Source organism: Mustela putorius, unplaced genomic scaffold (genome assembly GCF_011764305.1).
Source record: "Mustela putorius furo isolate JIRA1106 unplaced genomic scaffold, ASM1176430v1.1 tig00000129_pilon_pilon_pilon, whole genome shotgun sequence".
Classification (NCBI taxonomy): domain Eukaryota; kingdom Metazoa; phylum Chordata; class Mammalia; order Carnivora; family Mustelidae; genus Mustela; species Mustela putorius.
The window spans coordinates 33,441,146-33,462,915 of record NW_025421290.1 but is presented as its reverse complement, the minus strand read 5'-3'; the positions used below and the strand labels follow the sequence as shown (position 1 = coordinate 33,462,915).

At 37.4% G+C, this 21,770-nt stretch overlaps 1 protein-coding gene and 1 long non-coding RNA gene across 13 annotated transcripts in view; one reads left to right on the top strand and one right to left on the bottom strand.

Moving 5' to 3' along the window:
• Positions 1–5: 5 nt before the first annotated feature.
• The window catches only part of CEP128 (centrosomal protein 128), a 378,971-nt gene continuing 357,206 nt past the window's right edge, over positions 6–21,770 (bottom strand). For 10 of the 11 annotated variants that reach the window (XM_013058015.2, XM_004739134.3, XM_004739131.3 and 7 more), the window contains 3 exons: positions 20,337–20,447; positions 8,420–8,528; positions 6–1,138 (listed from right to left, as the gene is read on the bottom strand). In XM_013058015.2, the coding sequence (XP_012913469.1) occupies positions 1,011–1,138; positions 8,420–8,528; positions 20,337–20,447 (348 nt within the window). In that variant the 3' untranslated portion in view covers positions 6–1,010. Of the gene's footprint in view, positions 1,139–8,419; positions 8,529–20,336; positions 20,448–21,770 lie in introns of those variants that run through there. The other variant, XM_004739137.3, reaches the window with a different exon arrangement.
• On the top strand, positions 1,114–20,349 carry LOC106006157. 2 transcript variants are annotated; one of them, XR_006604281.1, is made up of 5 exons: positions 1,114–1,203; positions 16,232–16,342; positions 17,003–17,155; positions 17,337–17,602; positions 20,264–20,349. It is a non-coding gene; the product is annotated as an uncharacterized LOC106006157 (long non-coding RNA). The 2 variants fall into 2 exon arrangements; XR_001180058.2 differs by lacking the exon at positions 1,114–1,203 and adding an exon at positions 5,030–5,582.

Genomic DNA, 21,770 nt, shown 5'->3' with positions numbered 1-21,770 from the left:
AAAGGTTATTAGGAAGGTATTGCTTTATTGCCCTTGTCCCTCTGAAGAACATTCCATCATGGCCCAGTGGGATTCAGTTCGTGGATGTTTTATTGTTGGTTAGCATTTAATAGAAATCTTTCTCCACTGGTAGATTAGCACATAGAGAGCAGAAGTTCTTAAAAACACTTTGATGTTGAGAAAGGCTGAGATGCTGAAAGTATATAGCGCCAGATTATAAGAGAACTCTCGCAGAGCAAATCTCATGACAAGGAAAGGAGTCTGGCAATGGTGCATTTGGTCAGAGTAAACTGAAAGACAGTCCAGAATATGACTGAAGTGATCGCAGGGAGATATTTGGCCACAAAAAGATAAATAAATAAATTGTGCTATGAATTCTTTACAGTGTTCTACAATTCAGGTATCACTTGTAAATTCTTTATTGCTATTAAAAATGGATGATTGGAAATAAAATTTTAAGGTACTGCATGTAGTAACAGACTGCTGAGATGATGGATGTAACAATCCTGAGCGTTTATAAAACGGACTGTCTAATATTATATATGCATATCTCCATGACATGTCATAACACGTGAAAATTTATTAGGGAGAAAGCATTTTTTAAAAAAATCAATTGTATATAAACACTCCCTGAATCTAAAGTGCTGGCAACTTCTGCCTCAAGAGGAACTTGTTTCCCTGCTTTTTAGCCAGTCATTAAAAAAAAAAAATCCCAATTATAAATCCAAATTTTGTTTGGAAAAATGTGACTGACCACACCTGAAGAATGAAAATGCAATTTCTCTGCTGGTATCAAGTTGCCAGTAAGTTAGCTGTACGTCATTCATGAGCTGCTATTACTTGGATTGATTTAACTTCTATCCTTCCCAAAGACCAAATATATTGTTTCAGTCAGTGCTTGGCTATGCTGAAGAGCAGAAGCTGCGGATATGTCTGCTAGACAATCTGGGCCAAACTGTGACAGGGACAGATACGCTGTCATTGGTCAAATACTCATGTAAAGCAACGAATTACATTTTGCTTTTTTTGCTTTCATAGTCCTCCTTCTTAGACTGTGGACTTGTTCCATCCATTGGTAAACTTGTGGCATCTTCCTTGATCGAAGGTGAATCTGGAGTAACTGTTCTTTTGGTAAACGCTGGCAAGGTGAGAGAAAAGACAAAAATAAACCCAGATGAAGAGAACCCCCGGGCTGACAAAATTGTAAGTAATAACTGTGCCTGACCTAGTTTCCTGTAAACTTTACATGGTATAGACCTTAACAGACCTCCCATGTAGGAATAAATGTAGGACAGTTACTGTATTTTGGAAAACATCTATTCATAGGATTTAATTTTGGCGGGATTTGAAGAGTATCTCAGAACAAGAGATGTGCATTTGGTCAATATACACTGATACAAATCACACACACAATTTGGAGGGAGGAACCTTCATTGCCTTCTTTTCATGGAATCTTCCGTGTGCCACAAACTGAGACTAGATCTGGAATCTAGGCTTACTATCTTTCTACAACCACTTACCTCTCTTCTGAGCTCCAGATGGGCAAGTCACACCACCTACAGGAAGTCCGCCTGTCTGATACCAATCTCTGATGCTTGCCCACCCCTTACTTTCTCCATCTTAGAAAGTGACACACTCATCACCCCAGCCCGGGTTTCTCAAACTTTTGTTCCCTCCTCCTTTTGTCCTGTCTGCTCCACTCATCCTATTTAAGAGTAAATTCTGAAGATTTTACCTCCCCAATTCACCCCAGGCCTCAGGCTCCCTACCTTCTCCATTTTTATTGCCTCAGCCCAAGCACCATTTTCTTCCTATTTTCACTAGTCCCCTTCTCTAAATCACAACCAGGATTATCTTTCCAAAAGGTACATCTCATTATGTCACTTTCCTCCAGTGGCCTCCCAGGAAACTCCGAATAAAATCCAAACATCTGACTGTGGTTGAAAAGGCTCCCATGGATCTTCACCCCTCCTCTCCCTCTCTCTCTCTCTCTCATCCCTCCTTTCCCGCTCAATCAGAGCTCCATCTCTCTGGAAGACCATATCCAATTATTTTCTGTAGCCTTTATACTTACTGTTCCCTCTTTCAGGAGAACTCTTCCCACTCAATTTTAACTCAGCTGATTCTTGCCCTTCAGGCTTCAGTTCGTTGTAACCTCCTCAGAAAGGAATCTCCTGATCACTAATCTAAAGTAGTCTATTCCACGTGCTTTCTACTATTTTATCTTCAAGCACCAAACACCATTTAAAATGATCTATTACTGTTTACTGCCTCATTCTTCTATGGGATGAGGTGACGTTTTCTGTCTTGTTCTCTTACTGTACCCTCCCTGAGGTCAGAGAGCCTCCTGCATAACCTTTTAGTAAATATTGTTTGAAGAAGTGAATATACTTATGGGATTTTTAAGAGATAGTGAATTGGGGATTTTCAGGCTGCTTTCTAGACAGTATCTGCAGAGTACCTTGTGAATCGAAATAATCAGAACTCAGTTATTTAAAAATATCTGACACCTAACTGGTCAGTGAAAAGATTGTCACATACACAAAAGTCACTCTCACAAGAACTGAACCTATAAAATGGAGAGACAAATGTTGTGTTTCCATGAAATAAATAAATCCTTAATGGACAAGAAACATTTTTTTTTAACCTTTATCATTACCCCTAACATTTTGATTGCCATAAATCTTTGGCATTTTATTCTGCAAGTCTGAGGACAGACTACCTATGAAGCAGTTCAGTTAGCCAGTGGATCCTGAGGTACAGCATAGAAAAGAGTCTATACTGTTCTTGCTGCAGAGAAATTATTTTTCATCAGAGGGACTTAAACATTCCACTTTTTAAAAAAATTTTATTTATTTATTTGACAGACAGAGATCACAAGTAGGCAGAGAGGCAGGCAGAAAGAGAGGAGGAAGCAGGCTCCCTGCTGAGCAGAGACCCCCCCCGATGTGGGTCTCGATCCCAGGACCCTGGGATCAGGACCTGAGCCAGAGGCAGAGGCTTTAACCCACTGAGCCACCCAGGTACACCTTAAACACCCCACTTAAAGGCACCTCAAAATACACACTGAGAACAATAACTTTTCTTTTCATAGCAAGTAAACAGAGGTAAGAAAGCAAAAGAAAGTTCCTTTTAGTAACTTTCATTGACTTGCTTTTTAAAGAATATCAAGTTAAATTCATATGTAAGATTCACAATATGTAAGATTCATTAATATGTAAGATTCACATAATAATCTGAAGATAACATCCCTCCCTTGAAAAAAATCATAGTCCTTTATTTTGGGGTTTATTTTAATAAACATTACTGAATAGTTTTAGAACCACAGAAAGTTTGAAATCTGCATTTATTTTAAAAATTTAGCCTAGAGATACCAACTCCATAGATATTAGGCATTTTAATCTTAAAGGACTCAAGATTTGGAGAAGTCATCAGATTACTACAGCCCTCTCTCAAATCCAGTCTGCTCCTGGCCCCAAGAGTGAGGGCCCTGTCCTAAGAGTCATGTTCCTTTAGCCTAAAAGAAGCTATACATGGAGACTAGTGGTCAGTCACTACTTATAAAAAGTAAAAATGACAGTTTCAAAAGCTGGCATTATAAGTCTCTCCTTGTAAGCCCCCACTGTCTAGAGGCTGAAGGTAATGGAATCCAAGCCTTCTAAAAGAGTATCCTGAATCACGGCCATCACTTCTAGCCAGCCAGGATAAATTTGGTAGTAATCATGGCTCTAAATAATGGATTTCTGTGTTCCTATTTCCAGTGGTAATATAAACTTACAATTTATACATTTCTTCCCTTCTTCCTGGCAGAAGGAATCTACCTTTTCTTGAATTGACCTGAACTACACAAAGCTGACATAAATTACTACTTAAAACAAACTTTCATTAATGCTGGATCATTTCAGAGACCACAAATTATGCAGTATTTTCCCATTTCCTTTGTTTTTTCCATGGTCAGTGATTCTACGCTGTCGTTTGGTCACAGTTTGACAGGGCGCCTACGTCAGCAGAATGAAAGCCTTAGCATCTACGGCACAGACAGAAGGGCCTCGTCCTGTACAAATCCCAACTTGAGTGAGTAGGAGCCTGTTCTGTGGGCTCATAAACTTGCGTCTGCCTCAGCACCTATGGTTATGCACTCCTCACACCTCCGTACAGGTCTAAACTGCTCTAAACTCCAACCCTCAGTTTTCATGTTCCATTCACAAGGCAATGAGAAAATCGAATACTTGCTAGTCAGACATAAAAGCAGGGGTGTTCTTAATAGCGTTTTATTTTTACAAAATGCCTTTCCACCCAAAGTGTACATACAACCTGTCAAAGAGCAACAAAGGGCTACATAGAAAGGCAGTCGCTTCTTACCCCATCCCACCCAGTCCCCCAATCCTGCACCCCAGGGTCAACCACAATCAACCCTTTTAACTTTCTTGTCTGCATTTATTTCCATTTTGTAAGAAAAAAAGCTTATATGTCTATTTTCTGACTTATCATTTATAAATGTATGCACACCCATCCATTTCCCCTCATTCCATCCTCCTTATATAGTTAGATTCGAACTAGTCGTGTTGGTAGTGAGTATTTATAATATTGTGTAAATATAGCTCACATAAACCGAGTAAGTATACTATGACAACGTTTCTTTTTTTTTTTTTTTTTTTTTAAAGATTTTATTTATTTATTTGACAGAGAGAGATCACAAGCAGGCAGAGAGGCAGGCAGAGAGGAGGAAGCAGGCTCCCTGCTGAGCAGAGAGCCCGATGTGGGACTCGATCCCAGGACTCCGAGATCATGACCTGAGCCGAAAGCAGCGGCTTAACCCACTGAGCCACCCAGGCGCCCCGACAACGTTTCTTTTCTTACCAATCTTTCCCTTAGAGTTATTAATTGACCCATGTTTTTATTTTTGTTTTTTTATTTGCTCTTACTCTGTGACTATCCTTAATTATTTTAATAGCTCAATGAGATCTGCCAGATTCTAAGTGCTCACCTGAATCAAATAACCTAACATCGTTATTTTCTAAAGATTTTCCTAATGGAATCTTCACTTTCTTCTATCAAGTTGAGAGAACTAAACACGGAGTCTCCAGATTTTTAAAGTGCCCGCCCATCAGATGGTTAGAAAAGCAAATAAAGTAAGGCCTGCAGGGAGGTAAATCATCACAAGATTTGCTGGAGTTCAAGAGAAGATCCTAAAAGGTCCCAGCACTGGGGGTTGGGGCATTATGTGGTGGAGAAGATCACTTCAAAGGAGTGGAGGTCAACACAAAACGACATAAGGTTTTTCAATAGCAACATTAGATTTTGGAAGAGAATAGTGCAATGACTGCAGAAGCAAAGTCACTTTCAACCTAGATTTTTATAGCCAGCCAAAGTCTCGTCAAGTGTGAGTGGTGGAAGAAATCGATTTTCGGAAATACAATGACTGAAAGCATTTACCTCCTTTTTTTGATGTGCTCCCACAAAAGAAAGAATTGAGACAACAAAGGAAGGCACGAACAAAGGAAGGCATGTGTTCTGAGAAACTTGGGCACCAGCACAGGATGGGGGTGAAGGAAAAGCTCAGGACATCAGCCATGCTATAGGTACGGGTTGGGGGGGCCCTTCTAACCTGCCCACTCCTGGCTTTTGTTCTCTCCTCTCAAGACTCACTAATCAGGTACTGTTCCTCTTGAAGGGATTTTCTAAATATCTTTTCTCTCCTATTATCCCATTCTTTTTCTTCTAGTTTCTTTATGGTTTTTGCAACTTTGCCTCCCACCTTTCTAGTTTTTCATATTTTAAATTTCTGAGACCTCTTATACTGTGGTCCTTTTTCATAGTGTCTTGTCCTTATTTTTAATGGGTAAAATGTTTTCTACCTCTGAGGACATTAATGATACTTAAAAAGACATATTCTGTTCCCTGTGTGATCCCTTTACTGTAGCTTGGTTTTTCTCTTTGTTGGCTTTGACATTTCTCCTTAATTTTGGATATTTAAAAGGAGGTTAGAGAAAAATTACAGGATAGTTTCTGTAACTAAGCTCAAATTTTTTATGCTACAAAAATGAAGCAGTATTCAGGGTGATCCTGATCCACTTTTAAAATACTATATTATGAAAAAAACATATAGAAAATTCAAGGATTGGGCACCTGGGTGGCTCGGTCATTAAGCATCTGCCTTCAGCTCAGGTCATGATCCCAGAGTCCTGGGATCCAGCCCCGCATCGGCTCCCTGCTCAGTGGGAAGCCTGCTTCGCCCTCTCCCTCTGCTTGTGTTCCCTCTCTCTTTGTGTCTCTCTCTGTCAAATAAATAAAATCTTAAAAAGAAATTCAAGGTTTATCAGAAAAATAAATAAGAATAACTATGATCTCTAAAAATAAGTTTAATTCAATCACTTAAAATGACTAACAATAAGGTACCAATGATTAAATTTTTAAAAGTATCCTTGAAAGCATGGAAGTAGGTATGGAGGAAAATCATTAAACAGACTTATCAAAAGAGGAACAGTAAAATGTAAAGCTATGAATTAATAAATTAATTAATAATTTAATAAAAAGTTAATGAGGAGGTTTAGTCTTTAAGCTGAATTTTTCAGTCAGATTTTACAATGTAGACTATAATAGGTATTTTCATATCCAAGTTATGTTCTCAATATTTTTTCCTATTCTTACTTAACTTTGCTTCCTTTTGAGCCAGTATTTATATGGAAACCAATGGCTTCCTGTGAGGAACACATCTTAGAGAGATGACCACAGGTGGTCATGAAATGCTACTGAGTGTAAAGCTGGATGTCCTTTCTTTCACTGCCTGTCATAATAGTAATAATAATAATAATAAATTCTAAAAACCCTGGTGTTTTCCCTCTAATGTCTCCTAACCACTACTTCCTAGGTGCCTTTAATAGCATAATAGCAAAATGAAATAGCAGGAGAACAATGACATCTATGTCCATATCATGGTGCTATTTATACCTCAGGCTCCTGAATGTCTTATTAGGTAGGATACTATGATGTTTGATGGTGTTTTATCCTTACCCTCTGCCTACATGTTCACATGCATCCAACAGACCTGAGGAAAATTTTCCATTTCTTCATATGAAACACAAAACATTTGTGTATGTGTATATCAGATTCTGAGGTACCATAATCTATTTGAGATACAATTTACATTGAAGGGCAGCTGCCAGATTAGAATAGCAGGGGTTTTATGCAGACATATAAAATCACTTAGTAAAATGGTTACGACAGGAAAGAGAAAATGCTCAGCTTTTGGAGTAAAATAATCATGATATAATGAAAACCAAACCATTTTATCAGAAACTGATAAATATTTATTCAATGAATCCATGAATATAAATCAGCAAAAATGAGAGTTATCACTTTTGGATCTGACCTACTTGTTTGTGGCTTATTTTGATATTTTATTTTATAGTAACCTACATTTTTTAAATGACAGAATTGTCAGATTTAATATATAAACTCTATGTCCATGGTAAATTGAGGAGTTAAATGATTACTTCAATAAGAATCCATTAAATAACATTTAAGATCCAATGATTTGGATAAAAGTGGACTTATACTCATATTCTCATTCATCTAATATTAATTGAGCATTTACTACATTCCAAGTACTATGTGGGATGCTGAGGAAACAATTGTGAACAAAACAGACATTGCTCCTTTCATCACAAAGTTCACTCTTTAGTGAAGAATATAATCACTAAACAAAAAGTCAATAAATAAAAAATAACTCCATAATTATTCTAAGAAGGGTTTTAAAGGAAAGTTATAATGTGTAATGGGCACTCATAACAGACATCATATTTAAAACCATAGGTTTCAAAGACTTCTTTAAGGATTTTACATACAAACTGAGACTTGAAATACAGTAAGGAAGAAAAGAGGTGAATGGTGGGGAAGGGTAGCCTAGGCCAACAAACTCACACCTTGTTCACACTGGTAACATTTTATCAACATTTAAAGTACATTCACAGGATGAAATCTAGCCACTAACAGTATTGGTGACCTTATTCTTTGCACAAGATGATATATAGAAATATATATATCACAGTTCTGTGAAAAGATTTTCTACTTTTTGATGACTTAAATTGTATAATATCCTCTAACTGCCTTTACCCACTCATCCACAATTACCAGCAACCTCCATACAAAAAATTTGCTTAATTAAGATTATTACCTTGAGTAATTCCTTTTGTTTTTCTGAGAAGTGTAAGGTCTACAAAGAAGGGATCCCATACACTTTTTAGTAAATTGGGTAACATAAATGAATCTGGGAGGCGTTATCTGTAGGATTCATAATAACAATTTCTTCAAACTCCTAACACAACTATTACTACCAGGCACTTTACGTTTTAATCCATCTATGAGTTGCAGTTCCTTAAGTCCAATTTAAAAACTGGTACAGGGCTTCATTACTTACGATTCAAGTGTGACAATCGTGGACTAGACAGGAAGCGACTGCGATCATGCCAAGAGAATGAGTTCTCTAACCCATGAGCAAGGGAACTTTCTGGAAAGATTCTGTCATCCTAAAACAAAGAATACAGCACTTCAGTGATTACAAAATGGAAGGACCAGGACTCATTTAAATGTGCTGAAAATGAAATTGAACCTCAAATATATGAGTCATGTTATACAACAATTTAATTATTAAAAAAATACATGCATGCTAAAATAAATTATATATATATATATATATATATATATATATATATATATATATATATATGATATAAAAGGGAGAGAGAGAAGGATACACCCATGGCCACAACAGCATGACATATTTCTTTCTAGTCTTTTTTTTTCCCGTGGATTGGTTTTGTAAATGTTGTTATAAAACCGTGTTCTTCATTTATTTATACTAATACTCTGAACACTTTTGAAGTCACTATATTATCTTAACCTTTAGTTTATGTGTTACTCACATACTATCTAGTGGATAAACTATGCTTTCCTCAGTTATTACTTTATTGGGCGTTTAGGCGGTTTTCAATGTTTTTCTCCTATAAATAACACTGTGAAAATATCTTTAAATATATAACCTTTTCTATATTTAGGACTATTCCTTATGACAAATTCTTAGGTGGAAATACTGGGTCAAAAAAACCCAATTTGATATTTTTAAATACACTTAGCTATACTACATTCCATAACGATTACACCAATCCTCTTACTCATTCAACAAATATTTAATACATAAACAAAATGAACACAGAAAAAGGCCCTCTCCTCATGGACTGTATGAATGTGTTCTTGTACCCAAATCTTAGCCAAAAATGGGAACTTTAACTACAAATAACTTATTACATTAAAAAAATGCTTTAATATATTTTTCTATAATAGTGAAATTGCAGTTTTTTTCTCTTAGATATGTTCTAGTTATTTACACTACCCTTTATTTTTTTGTTTCAATTCATGCAATAATAATTTATTGGGCACTAAGTATGTGCTGGTTGAAGAGCAAACAAAACATTGAGGCCTACAGAAGAGAAAGAAAACAAAACTTTCAGGCCTACAGAAGAGAAAGATAACAAATAAATTATGCAAAATATAATGAAAAATTACAAAGAGTGCTATAAGAAGAATAGGAAATAGTTAAATTTAGATGAGAGGTCCAGAAGAGGCCCCTTAGGGACATGATATTTAAAGCAATATGTGAATGTTGAGTACGAATCAGCCAGGCAGAAGCTTATAGGTGGAGGATGAGGAGGTGGGAGCAAGGGGGAGCAGGAGAGGGTGGCTGGGCAATGATGATCCAGATGTGTGTGAGGGCCTGAGGTGAGAAAGTCTGGTGTGTTTGAAGAACTGAAGGAAGGCCCCTTGGCTGTGGCACACTAAACTAGGGAAAGTGGTTACAGTGAGATCCAGGGGTGAGATATGGATTAGGGATTTTTTTTTTCTTAAGTACCATTGGAAGGCAATCAAAGGTTTAAAGAAGATTTCTATTTAAATTTTAAGGAGATTTAGGGGCCCCTGGGTGGCTCAGTCAGTTAAGCGTCTGCCTTTGGCTGAGGTCATCATCCCACGGTCCTGGGATCGAGTTCCGCATCAGGCTCCCTGCTCAGTGGAGAGCCTGCTTCTCTCTCTCCCACTCCCCCTGCTTGTGTTCTCCTGTCCTCTCTGTCGAATGAATGAATAAATCTTTGGAAAAAACACATAAACTTTAAGGAGATTTAAATTTATATTTTGGTCGTTATGTGGAGACCAGACAGAAATAGCATAAGTGCTGAAGTGGGAACACCAATTTAAAAACTGTAATTTGAGGGTGGCTGTGGGGTCAGGGGAGAGGAGGGATCAAGAATGCTACCAGAGTCTTGATAAGACACCTGCAGTTAGGTGGCCCCCATGGATCCCCATGGATCCCTCCAAATGTCACCCCACAGAACAGGGCCTCATGACACAGGACCATTTGCTGAATTAATCGTCATTCTCTGTATCAAGTACATTTTAATTGTTTGTCACATAAGTATGTATGCAAATGCAAAAGAAAGGCCAAAAAGACCAAGTTTATGTATAATGGTAAAAGGCCCATTTATTCTGAGCTAAAAGCATGGACATAATCTTCAGATCACTCAAGATCATTAGCCTTCCTGTACCAAAAGGGCGTTCAGGTGAAGATTGTTTAAAATGAAGGCCCTGAGATTTTTAACCATATGATTTACAGTTTTTACTAATTATGGGGATTTCATAAGAAACTAGAGGTCATTCACTGTAGGATCTCTGGAAAGAAAAGGATATACATTGTGTCCCCAGTGCAATCCAATAACTACTTTAAATAAGCTGACATGGGGCAGCTGGAGGCAGGGGCAACAGCGCTAGCTTACCAAAGTTAAGGCCAGGATGGAGTTGGAAGTTGCACAAATGCAAAAGAGAGTTATGTCTTCACACAGTGCTAAAGATCTCCATTTAAGTGTGGTTTCACGAAGCATGAAAGAGAAAAGTATAGTAATGGCTCCGCACTAACAGATGCTTCAATCATTATGCGCCAATAAGAAAAAGAAAAAACAAGGGATGCAAACACACACACTTTTTGCCCGTTGACAGCTGGATTGAAAAGACAGGGAGAGAACAGGAGGGAAGCTGGAGGTCCAAGCATCTTGCTGAATGAAAGACGGTGCAAAGACAGACTCAAAATGGGCCTACCAGAGGAAGGATAAAGTACCGGAAGACATTCAAATCCTATTCATCCTTCCCAAAAGGCATGGTTTTAAATTTCCAAAACAAAATCAACTGGCATCAAGACACGAGTTATATGTTTTCTGTTTACAGAAAAAGTAATTTATATTTTCAATGACAAAACCACCTTATTGGCATATGACAATTAAAATATGGCCCTGACATATTTCACTCTTAGCAAATCTGGAAAATACAGAAGAAACTGAGAAGAAAATAATGTGATAAATTAAAAAGTAGTCTATTAGCCTAATTGAAGGGTATGTTTTCTGATTCTTCTTTACAAATATCTTTTTGTATTGAGTTTACTATTTGTTGACATTGTTATTTCTTACTTTTTCATGCAGGGTTATACATGGGAATTTATTTTACCATCATCATGATCATCAGTATGTTTATAAGATAGTTTATTCGACTAATCTGCCATTGTTAGAAATGCATTTCAGGTTTTTTTCCTATTATAATTTGATAAATATCTTGGTATGCAAAGCTTGGTCAATATTTTAAATTTATTAACAGATTTCTAGAAGTAGAATTATGAGGTAACACATTTTAAGGGTGCTTTTTAATATCCATTTCATCTAAATTGTCAAATTTGTTGCCAGTATGCTGATACTCACAACATTTCCTAAATATCCTTTTAGTGTCTATGAGAGTTCTAGAAATACTCGTCTTTCATTCTTAATATTGGCAATTTGTATGTTCTCTCCTTTTCCCTAATCAATGTGGGTAGGCTTTTAAAAAATTTATTGATCTTTTCTTTCTTTTTTTTTTTTTTTGCAAGCCTCTTATTGATCTTTTCAAAAAACTCAGTTTTGTTTCCATTCCCCTTCCCCATTTTCCTGCTTTCTATTTCATTGATTTCTACTCTTATCTTTATTATTATCTTCCTTTTACTTAATTTAGGTCTGTTATTCATTTTTTTGTTTCAAGCTATGATTATCTATTATCAACTTTTCTTCTTTCATAATATACACATTTAATTTATAATTTTCTCTCCAAGCACAATCTTAATTGAGTTCCACAAATTCTGATAAATTGTATTTTTATTTTTATGCACTTAAAATATTTTCTAATTTTCCTCTTGAACCCCCAATGGGTTATTTAGAAATATGTTGCTTATTTTCCATCTAGGAATCTTCCAGATATCTGTTATTGATTTCTAGCTTCATTCCATTGTGGTTAGATGACATACTTCACATAGTTTCAATCATCTTAAATTTACTGAGATTTGTTTTATTGCCCAGAGTATAGTCTATTTTGGAGAATGTTAGATGTGCACTTGAAAATTACATGTAGTCAGCTGTTGTTAGGTGGAGTATCCTACTATAAATGTCAGTTAGGTCTTGTTGGCTGATAGTGTTGCTCAAGCTTTCTGTATCTTTACTGATTTCTGCCTACTGTTCCATCAATTACTGAGAGAGGGATGTTGAAATCTTCAACTCTAATTATAGTTGGTCTATTTTTTCCTTATGATTCTATCACGTTTTGCTTCATGTATTTTGACACTCTGTTAATAGGTACATACCATTTAGGAATGTTTTCCTTTCCCTTTAAAACAGTTGACTTTTTCAAACCACTCATGTCTGTTTTTCATGTATAGAAATGAGGAAGCTTAACTCCAAACAGGTTTAAGTTGCAACATTTTATAGGTCTTCAAAAGACTGTCAGACTCCTTCATATTACCCTGAAATATAACTAATGAAATGAATAAAAGAATATCCCCAAAGAAAAATACCTCACAATCCCTTTTGATAATCAACATACAAGAATTAGGAAAAACCAACCAACAAACCCTCCATTTTCCCCAATTTTATATTGATATTTAATTTGTGGAATTTCCAAAGAACTAAATTTTACAAGGTAACCTTAAGATGAATGTTTCTTTAGAATTCTTATCCATCTTTCAATCAAGTACTTAAATATTTAAATGGAAATACTGGTTAAAAAAGGAAGATTCGGTGCAATTTTAGGAATTCTACCTTTTGCCTTTTACCAATTCTTAAATCCTTAGCACAAGGACTTATTTTTATTGCTGTCTTAAGTCTCAACAAGCTAGTTAGCCAGAATTCCCTGCAAAAATTCCACTGGGTGAAGGGACTTGCATTTTCTAATATTTTCCCTGGGTTTCTTCCACTTCTCTTTCATAACCCACATTGTAATTGGTTTCTTAAAAGCTGTTCCAACCTGACTAAATCTCTTTGCTAAACTGATCTCTAATGATTAATATTTAATGACGCCCACCAAGTATTTTTCTCTCAGGAATATTATAAGTTCAAAGTTTAGAAGACAGATGATACATGTGATTTTTTTTTTTAATTTTAATTTATCCAACCCTTACCCTGGAGAGAAGGAAAAAAACACTTATGTGTTTCTGAATCTGTGGCAGCAATGTTTTCCTGAATCTGTCTCTTGCCTCACAATGTACCATACCTCCATCTCTTCCCCACTCTTAATTCCCAATTCTCCATCAGTGCTCAAAAAAGCTTAACCTCTTCTTCAGTAAATTTTATTCCTATTTGGAAGTTCGACCAGGCAGATAGTTTACTTAAAGCCTGTCTTCTCCATCTCAATCTGCGTGGCTGCAATTTTAATTTATTTTTTTAAAGATTTTATTTATTTATTTATTTGTTTGTTAGAGAGAGAGAGCAAGCACAGGCAGACAGAGTGGTAGGCAGGGGCAGAGGGAGAAGCAGGCTCCCAGCCGAGGAAGGAGCCCGATGTGGGACTTGATCCCAGGACCCTGAGCCGAAGATCAGCCACTTAACCAACTGAGCCACCCAGGCATCCCTGCAATTTTAGCTTTAACCTCAACGAGGGTGAGGCTTTCCCTGTCTCGATCCTTCCATCTACCCATCCCAATAGTCCAGAATTTAGCACAGTGCCATTTGTGTTAAGGAACTCAAAGATAGTAATATATGCTCACTTCTTGGCCAAAGTGAAGAAATTCAAGTTTGCTATGGCTGAAGCTGGGAAACAGGAGACTGCCACTTTCACATTCTAGTTTCCTCATGTCCAAAAATGAAGACCCTGGAACAGATCATGTTTAAGTCCTCTGGGTACTAACACTTGATGATGCTAATCCATCTGAACAGAACCACTGAAGAACCAGTACTCTAACTATGCAAATGATCTTTATCACAGAAAATGCAAATTTATGTAACAGTACCATAAACCCAAAGCCACACTTGTCCACAGACTGAAGAGACTCACAAAAATACTGTGCCAGATCAGGCCATTTGATTAATTTACCTTTAGTCAATTGATATTTTATTATGTATCATTTAATATTCCTGGTGACTCAAAAATAAAAAAGATTGCACTTATTTTCTTTAACATACTTTAGATTTGGACCCATATGACTTTCATTCATTTTCAGAAACCAAATCTATTCACTGTGGATAAAAATTTGCCATAAATACAGATACTCAAGAGAATATGCCACTGACTTATAAAACAAGGGAAGGAATCAAAGATGTTTTAATCACGGTGTTTCATTGCAATCAGTGCTGCTCCTCTTAATGTGACTGTTGTAAAGGAAACAATGATTGTTTGGATAAATATGTTATACCATTTTTAATTAAGACTAATAAGGCATTTAATCAGTATTCCTTGTGTTTTTTAGCATCTAGAATTTTGGATTTAAGGCGCTTAAAAGTGAATTTCTCCACAATCTTCTTAATGTTCTTGTTGATAAATTATTCGGAAAGGTGAAAATATGGTGCTTATCAAGGAAACTAAGTATAGTAGGGGAGGGCTCTAGTAGGTTAAGAAATTAATATGCTCATCTAAGTACCCATGTCGATTCCTCAATAAGCATCTTTGACTCATTGCTATTTTCAAATTTTACAACAAAGAAAAACTCCAATTCATTAGGCAATCTTTTGTTTAGCTTTTAAAGAGCTAGATGACATGAACTAGTTAAATATTATGGCTGGCAAGTTAGTATTGATCACTTCAAAAGAATGAAAATCTCTTTAGACTTAAGCATGATTTGTTTGCCTACAGAGTTTCAGACTTGTCATCTAAGCATTCCTGAAAAAACAGCATTTAAAATTTTTGTTAGAATTCCAGAAAAGCTGAAGCAAGAAGAAAAAAACAAAAAACAAAAACAAAAACAAAAACAACAACCTCATCACCAATTTAGCATGTATAGGATGCTCATTGTGTACTCTGGAGTTAAAGATGAGGCAGACAGTGTCCTCAAAAGTCATATAATCCAGTAGGACGGCATTTCCTAAACTTCAGTAATCACCTATCGTTTTACTAATTTTTTTTAGTGTTAACCTAAAGATTAGCCTTGAACCCTAAATCACTATATAGGAGAGGCTTAAAGGTTGGGAGACTGGTTAAAGCTCCTCAAATTCTCCCACAGTTGCTGCTATTGTTTCTAAGGAACATCTGTAAAATTACCTCAATAATAATGGTGATATATTTTAATAGTTATTCAATAAACGTCACCTCTAATCTTGAATTGCACCAGGAGTTATGCATAGCATGCAGCAGCTACTATTGGAGAGATTTTAAGCTATGTCCAGAAAAAGCTGACCTGAGAGGAAGTGCTAACAGCCATTAACTGCTATGAGCAAAGTATAAACAAATCATGGAGAGATTCGAGGAGGAAGAAACAGCTTCCAGGAGTAAAGCATGTACTTTATATCATACACACGCTTACATTGAACAAATAGGACAAAGGGCTTTGGCAGACTCTGCCTGCATAAACTGTGCCGAAAACCATTGTCAACACTTCCTCACCTACCTCATCTTATCCTGCAAAACATCTGCTTCTTTAAAAGACGTTATGTACTAAGTCTTCAGCTAGAAATGGAAAATCATGATTTTCCTTCCAGGAGAAGGAAGGAAAGGGGGCAGGGAATCATTCCTTCTGTGATTTTATTATAAAATCCTCTGCTACTTAAAACTATATATTTAGTACGGGTAGAGAGCACAAAAGGGCAGGCAGTAAATGGGGATTTTTTGGGACAAAACCATGCTCCTCTGTGAATTCAGATTAGGAATGCTATGTTGACTTTCGAACATTCTGTTCTATTCGAAACAGCTGGGATGGCGAGGAAGACTGTATGTTCGACAGAAACCCAGTTTGATGAAAGAGAGGCCATGAAATGCTTCTGTTGTCTACACACAGAGAGAAATGTCATGTCAGATTCAGGTCTGAATTGCATTCTAAACATAAACTTTTAGATCCGGTTTTGTCCAGTTAACTTGGACAGCTTAGTACAATATGATTATGCTTAGTACAATATGATTATGCTCTCAGAAACTGTGGACATTGAAAATCTTGAAAGGTTTGTAGAAATCTGATTTTTGTTCTGTTTTGTTTTAATTTGAATTCCAGTTAGTTAGCATACAGTATAACATTAGTTTCGGGGGTAAACTACAGTGGTTCAACACCCCCATATGTCACCCCATGGGGATCCTGGCAAGTGCCCTTCTTAAACCCCAGTCACCAGAGAAGGAAACAGCAGGAGGTTGCTATAGCCTAGACAGAAAGAGCCCCTGGCTTGTCCCCTTCCTGCTCACGGCTCTCTCCACCAGCAGCAGTGTGGTTAGGCTGCATGTCTCACTGCCTTCCTACAACATTAACAAATTGAGAGAAACCTGTGGCCAATACCGTTCTGCTATTCCAACAGATTGTCGTCTGTCAAGAGTAACACAGGGTTCTGTACGTGTAATGCTAATAGCGATCCTCTTCCAAACAAACGTGCATCAAATACTTTGTCTTTTGTGCTACAGATTGTGTGAAGGCTTTGCATTCCTAAGGGTTGGTGATGATTTTTCTTCTTCTGCCATTCTCTCCCGCCCCCAGCAGAGTGCCTATATGTTGCAGAAACTCAAGTTCTCGTTGAATGTTGTACTTAAACAAAAACAAGCACCTGTGTTGCAGCAATTAGAACGGAAGCTCCAGAGAGGCAGCGGGCTTCATCTGTTTTGTTGACGGATGTGAGTGGCAAGCACCTCCCTAGTAAGTTCCTGGCACATAACGGACACTGAGTGACTATTTGTTGGATGCATGGATAAGGACGGTGACTTTCCAAAGAACCTGGGAAGTACTTATTTGATTGGTAAATCAAGCAGAGGACACACTGTCTGAATGTGCACAGAAAGAAAGACGAGGTTGGTAATTTCTCCTTTCTTCCAACCAGGGGCTGGCAAATGCTTTTCTCTCGAGGGCCAGATCATACAGAGCGTAGGCTTTTGGAGCCATTCACTCTCTGCCCTACCTACTCAACTCTTGCTGCTGTGTGTGAAGGTTGCCACAGATGATATGTGAATAAATGCGTGGCTGAACCTCAATAAAATGTTACTGACAGAAGCAGTCAGCAGGCAGCACTTACCTCACGGGAGGTAGTGTGTTGACTCCTGCTCTAACCTAACAGGCGAGAACGAAGCTATTCAAGAAGACAAACAGGTAACTATTCCCTCCACGAGGACCACACCTTGGGCATCCCTCACCTGGGTTAGGTCAGACAGGGCTTTGCAGGGTGGTGGCAGCTCAGTATGTTTGTCGAATTTTAAACTGAATTCTACTATAACTGATTTCCCGGAACCACAGGTTCTCCCGAACCAACAAATTCAAGTCACTGCAAAGTGTCTTTTCTTTGAAGTCTCCTAGCAAAACATGTGGGCAGTTAAGAGCTATGGAAATAATATCAAATAAAACTAGGGCAGCACCTTCTCTCTTGATAGAGGACCAATGCCTCTTACTTGAAGCCTAGCCTTCAGGATGTCAACAATTAACCGGAGGTAGCTCTTCTGATTATCTGTGAGGCTAAGAAACGATGAACAAATGTCTCATTGCTCATCTGAGTGCCTGCTTCTTTTGAAATATTTTCAGTGAATTGTTTTCATAAAGGGTACAGAAGCAAATCATTGTTGGTATCACAACTGGCCAAACTGTGCTTCCACATTTTCTTCTCCAAAATATGATGTACTCATGGGCGCTGAGTTAGATTATGCATTATTTCAGGCCAGACATCTGTTACAAATGGTGAGAGTCTACATATTCATTACTAGAATGGATCAATGTTTTAAAATGTTTAAGTAATATTAATGTGGAACAAATGACATCTTAAAATGTGCTTTGTGGCCTTTCCTAATACTCACACTACCTATTTGCAAAATTTTCAACTTATTTCTTATTTTACTAAGTGTTGGCCTCCCTTACAAACCAGGCCTGATTTCTTCTTCAGCTGCAAATGTAATTTTAAAGAGAACTCCAACAAGATTACTTGTTGAACACGTTAAACATTCATAGCTTTGCCATATGCTGTTATGGAAATTACACTGATTTAAAGCAATCTGGGTGTCACTAGGTAGTACTGATTCACCTGATACCAAATCTAACCACAGTGAGAAATAATGTTTTAAAGGTGGCATTTGCATCTGGATCTCTGTTGAACTAAGAGGCATGTACTGGGTTTATTTTTGGAGGCAATGGATTTTCATATTAAAAATATGGTTCTACATCTGGTGATTTCTAGAAAAATTAAGGTTATAGGAGGCCCAAATTTACACTATTATAGCTTAGCAGTCAAGGATATAGATTCGTGAAGCCAGGCAGATCTCAGTCTTAATCCTGGCTCAACCATTTAATAGTTTAATAGTTCTATAACCTTCAATGGTAAGAGAGGGCAAACAATGGTGCCGACCTGCCAGGTTTGCTGCAAGGATTAAACGAGCTAATGCATGTAAAGCATGTGACAGCTGTGAACAGAGCACCTTCATGTGGTTGGCTCAACAATGAGTCAGTAGTATTATGGGCTATGGCCGCCTAACCTTTGTACTTCTGTTGAAGGTTAGCAGCATCCCATATTAAGTGGTGGAGAAATGCTTGAGTATATGGGGTCTGATGGGGATGTCGGAAGATGATTTAGTGAAATTAGGATCTGCTATACAAGACAATGAGGTCATTGTTACAGTCAATAATCTCCAACTATAAAAAAACCAAAGGGAAAAAGGCACAGTCGCAGGACACCCTTTGCACAGTTACAGCATCAATAGTGTGGCATAACTGTGTTGTTTTTATTTGGGATGAGGAAAGCGGAGAGCTCATTTTAAGCATGCTAGGGAAAGACTTATGGAAATGAACACTGTCTTTAGATCCACTGAGCATCTATCCAATTACATTCAGAAGACAGAAGAAGGTTCTTAGAAATAATTACATTTGGCTGTAATAAGTGAATATATACGGTGTAATGAATATTCATACATATTGAAGTCTGTGAGAATATAAAAAAGATAGAAGAATCTTTAATTTTTGTTTGTATGTTTCCCTAAATTGACTTGGGCATGTACATTTGAAAATAGATGGATTCTCTCTAGGTCAGTATTCTGAATGGGGGACGGTTTTGCTCTCTATGGGGTGTTTAGCAAGTAAGTGTCTAGAGACATGTTTTGATGCCACAACTTGCGATGGAGGACGCCACTGGCATCTGGTGAGTAGAACCTCAGGCTACTGCTCAATGTTCTATAATATGTAAGGTAGCCTTCACAACAAAGAATTATCTGGTCCAAATGTTAATCCCAAGGCTAAGAAATGCTGCTCTAAGCTAGTAACTGTTCAGGGCCTAACAGGTTTAAAATCACCCACACCCCAGGTGGATCTTGGGGAGACTCTAGAGGATGGTAGGCTTTTTTGTCAATATGGTCAACTTTCCAGTCTCCTGTGTTGATTCCACACTAATGAACCATAAGCTGAAGTCATTGTATGGAGTTCATATCCTCAGGAAAATAATGATTATAAACACCAAGATTAGAGTTCACGAAGTACTATGTGTTACCTGACCTTCTGGAGACTTCAGCTTTGAGAGTAGCTGGACTTACTATGCACAGAGGAGGGCTACCACCTATGCGGAGCCTCTGACTGACCAAGAGACCAAGGGTCTCCTGGCATATGATTTCTTAAACAACATCAATACCAAGAGATAAACAACAGGTTAAGCAACAATGGCATAAAATGAAAGATAATTCCCAAGTAAAAAGTTATAGGTACAATCTCTGGAAATTTTATTTTCTAGTCCCCCAAAACTGAAGATTAAGGAGTATCTTTTCTTTTACGTGAACCCTGCAGGGGCAGCTTAGAAGGCTATAGCCACAAACATGGATAATGCTCAAAGACTGAAAATGTATATAAAGGACATTACTTTGAAGCCTCTGACTCTGTACTTGGTGTCATCACAGCGCTGAAGAGACTCTCTGTGAATGCTGTATCTAGAATATCTCCCATCAATTCTTTCAGAAAAGCTGCGGGAATCCTGAAAAAAACAACAACAATGTCAAAACGGGCAGATGAAAGGAAAGTCGGTATTTGAAATAAGAAAAAGAAAGTCCTGATAGGTGTCTAGAAAGATATGGGGGAAACAGAGGTCACACCAAGGAGAAAGAAGGAATGGGTTGCTTTGGATGCTATCTTAAAAATAAAAACAGAGTCCCACTTTGGTTATGTGTATTCTTTTCACAACTAGTCCTTCGTCAGTCTGAAATGACTGACACTTTTAGTTGAAGGGAACAAGGTTCCAGTAAAAGTGAGTTGTCTAAAGATTAATGACATTAATGACACCATGTCACTTTTGAATGCTGCATTTTCTCTCTTGGAGTAGGACCTGACATCAGAATATTCTGTGTTTAAAAAAAAAAAATGTTACTGGGGTGCCTGGGTGGCTCAGTCACTAAAGCAACTAACTCTTGGTTTCAGCTCAGGTCATGATCTTATGGTCGTGGGATTGAGCCCCGTGTGGGGCAGGCTCTGTGCTCAGTGTGGAGTCTGCTCTACTCCCTCCCTCTCCCTCTGCCCATCCCCCTCCCCCAACACATGCATGCTCTCTCTCCCTCAAATAAATACATAAAATCTTTAAAAAAATGTTACCTTTAAAACTAGAGTCCTCTTTCATCATTAATTCTTTAACATTCTACCCTGTTAACCAATATATCACATAGATTTTTAAATTGAAGGATACTTCATTTGCTCTCAAAAGCATAGAGATTCAGGTAGTAAAGAAATTAAGAAAGAAAAATGTCAGAGTCATTCAATCATTCATTCATTCTTCTCTTCCCCTTCTCTCCTCCCCTTCTTCCCTTCCTCCATTGTTTGGAGAGAGGATGGAACATAGTGGTCATGATACCTAGTTATTTAGACATTTCTATTATGAATTAGGAAGAAATTAGAATAAAAGAAGAGCAACAGATTTGCATATTTAAGAAAAATTATCTACAGGATTTAGCTCCCCAAAGAGTCCCAAGGAACTTACTGAGTGTTCAAGCTGGAAGGGGTATTAGAATTACAAATTTTTTTATTATAGATAAAATGTTATACCCTAGTGGAAGTTAAAAATGATTTGCCCAAGACTAGGCAATTTGTGACAGATTGGGCTTGGAGCCCAAAGCTATTTCTTTTCTACCATACCAAGTATATAAGGTTTAAATGTGGAATTGTAGAGTTGAACCACTTCTTTCAAAACAAGGTTAAAGAAAATAAGAGGGCCTATGACATGTTTAAAGGAAAAGAAAAGACTAAATAGGATGAGATTTGCATTTACTATAGCTTATACTTACGTAGCCATAGACTGTAGTATTACCAA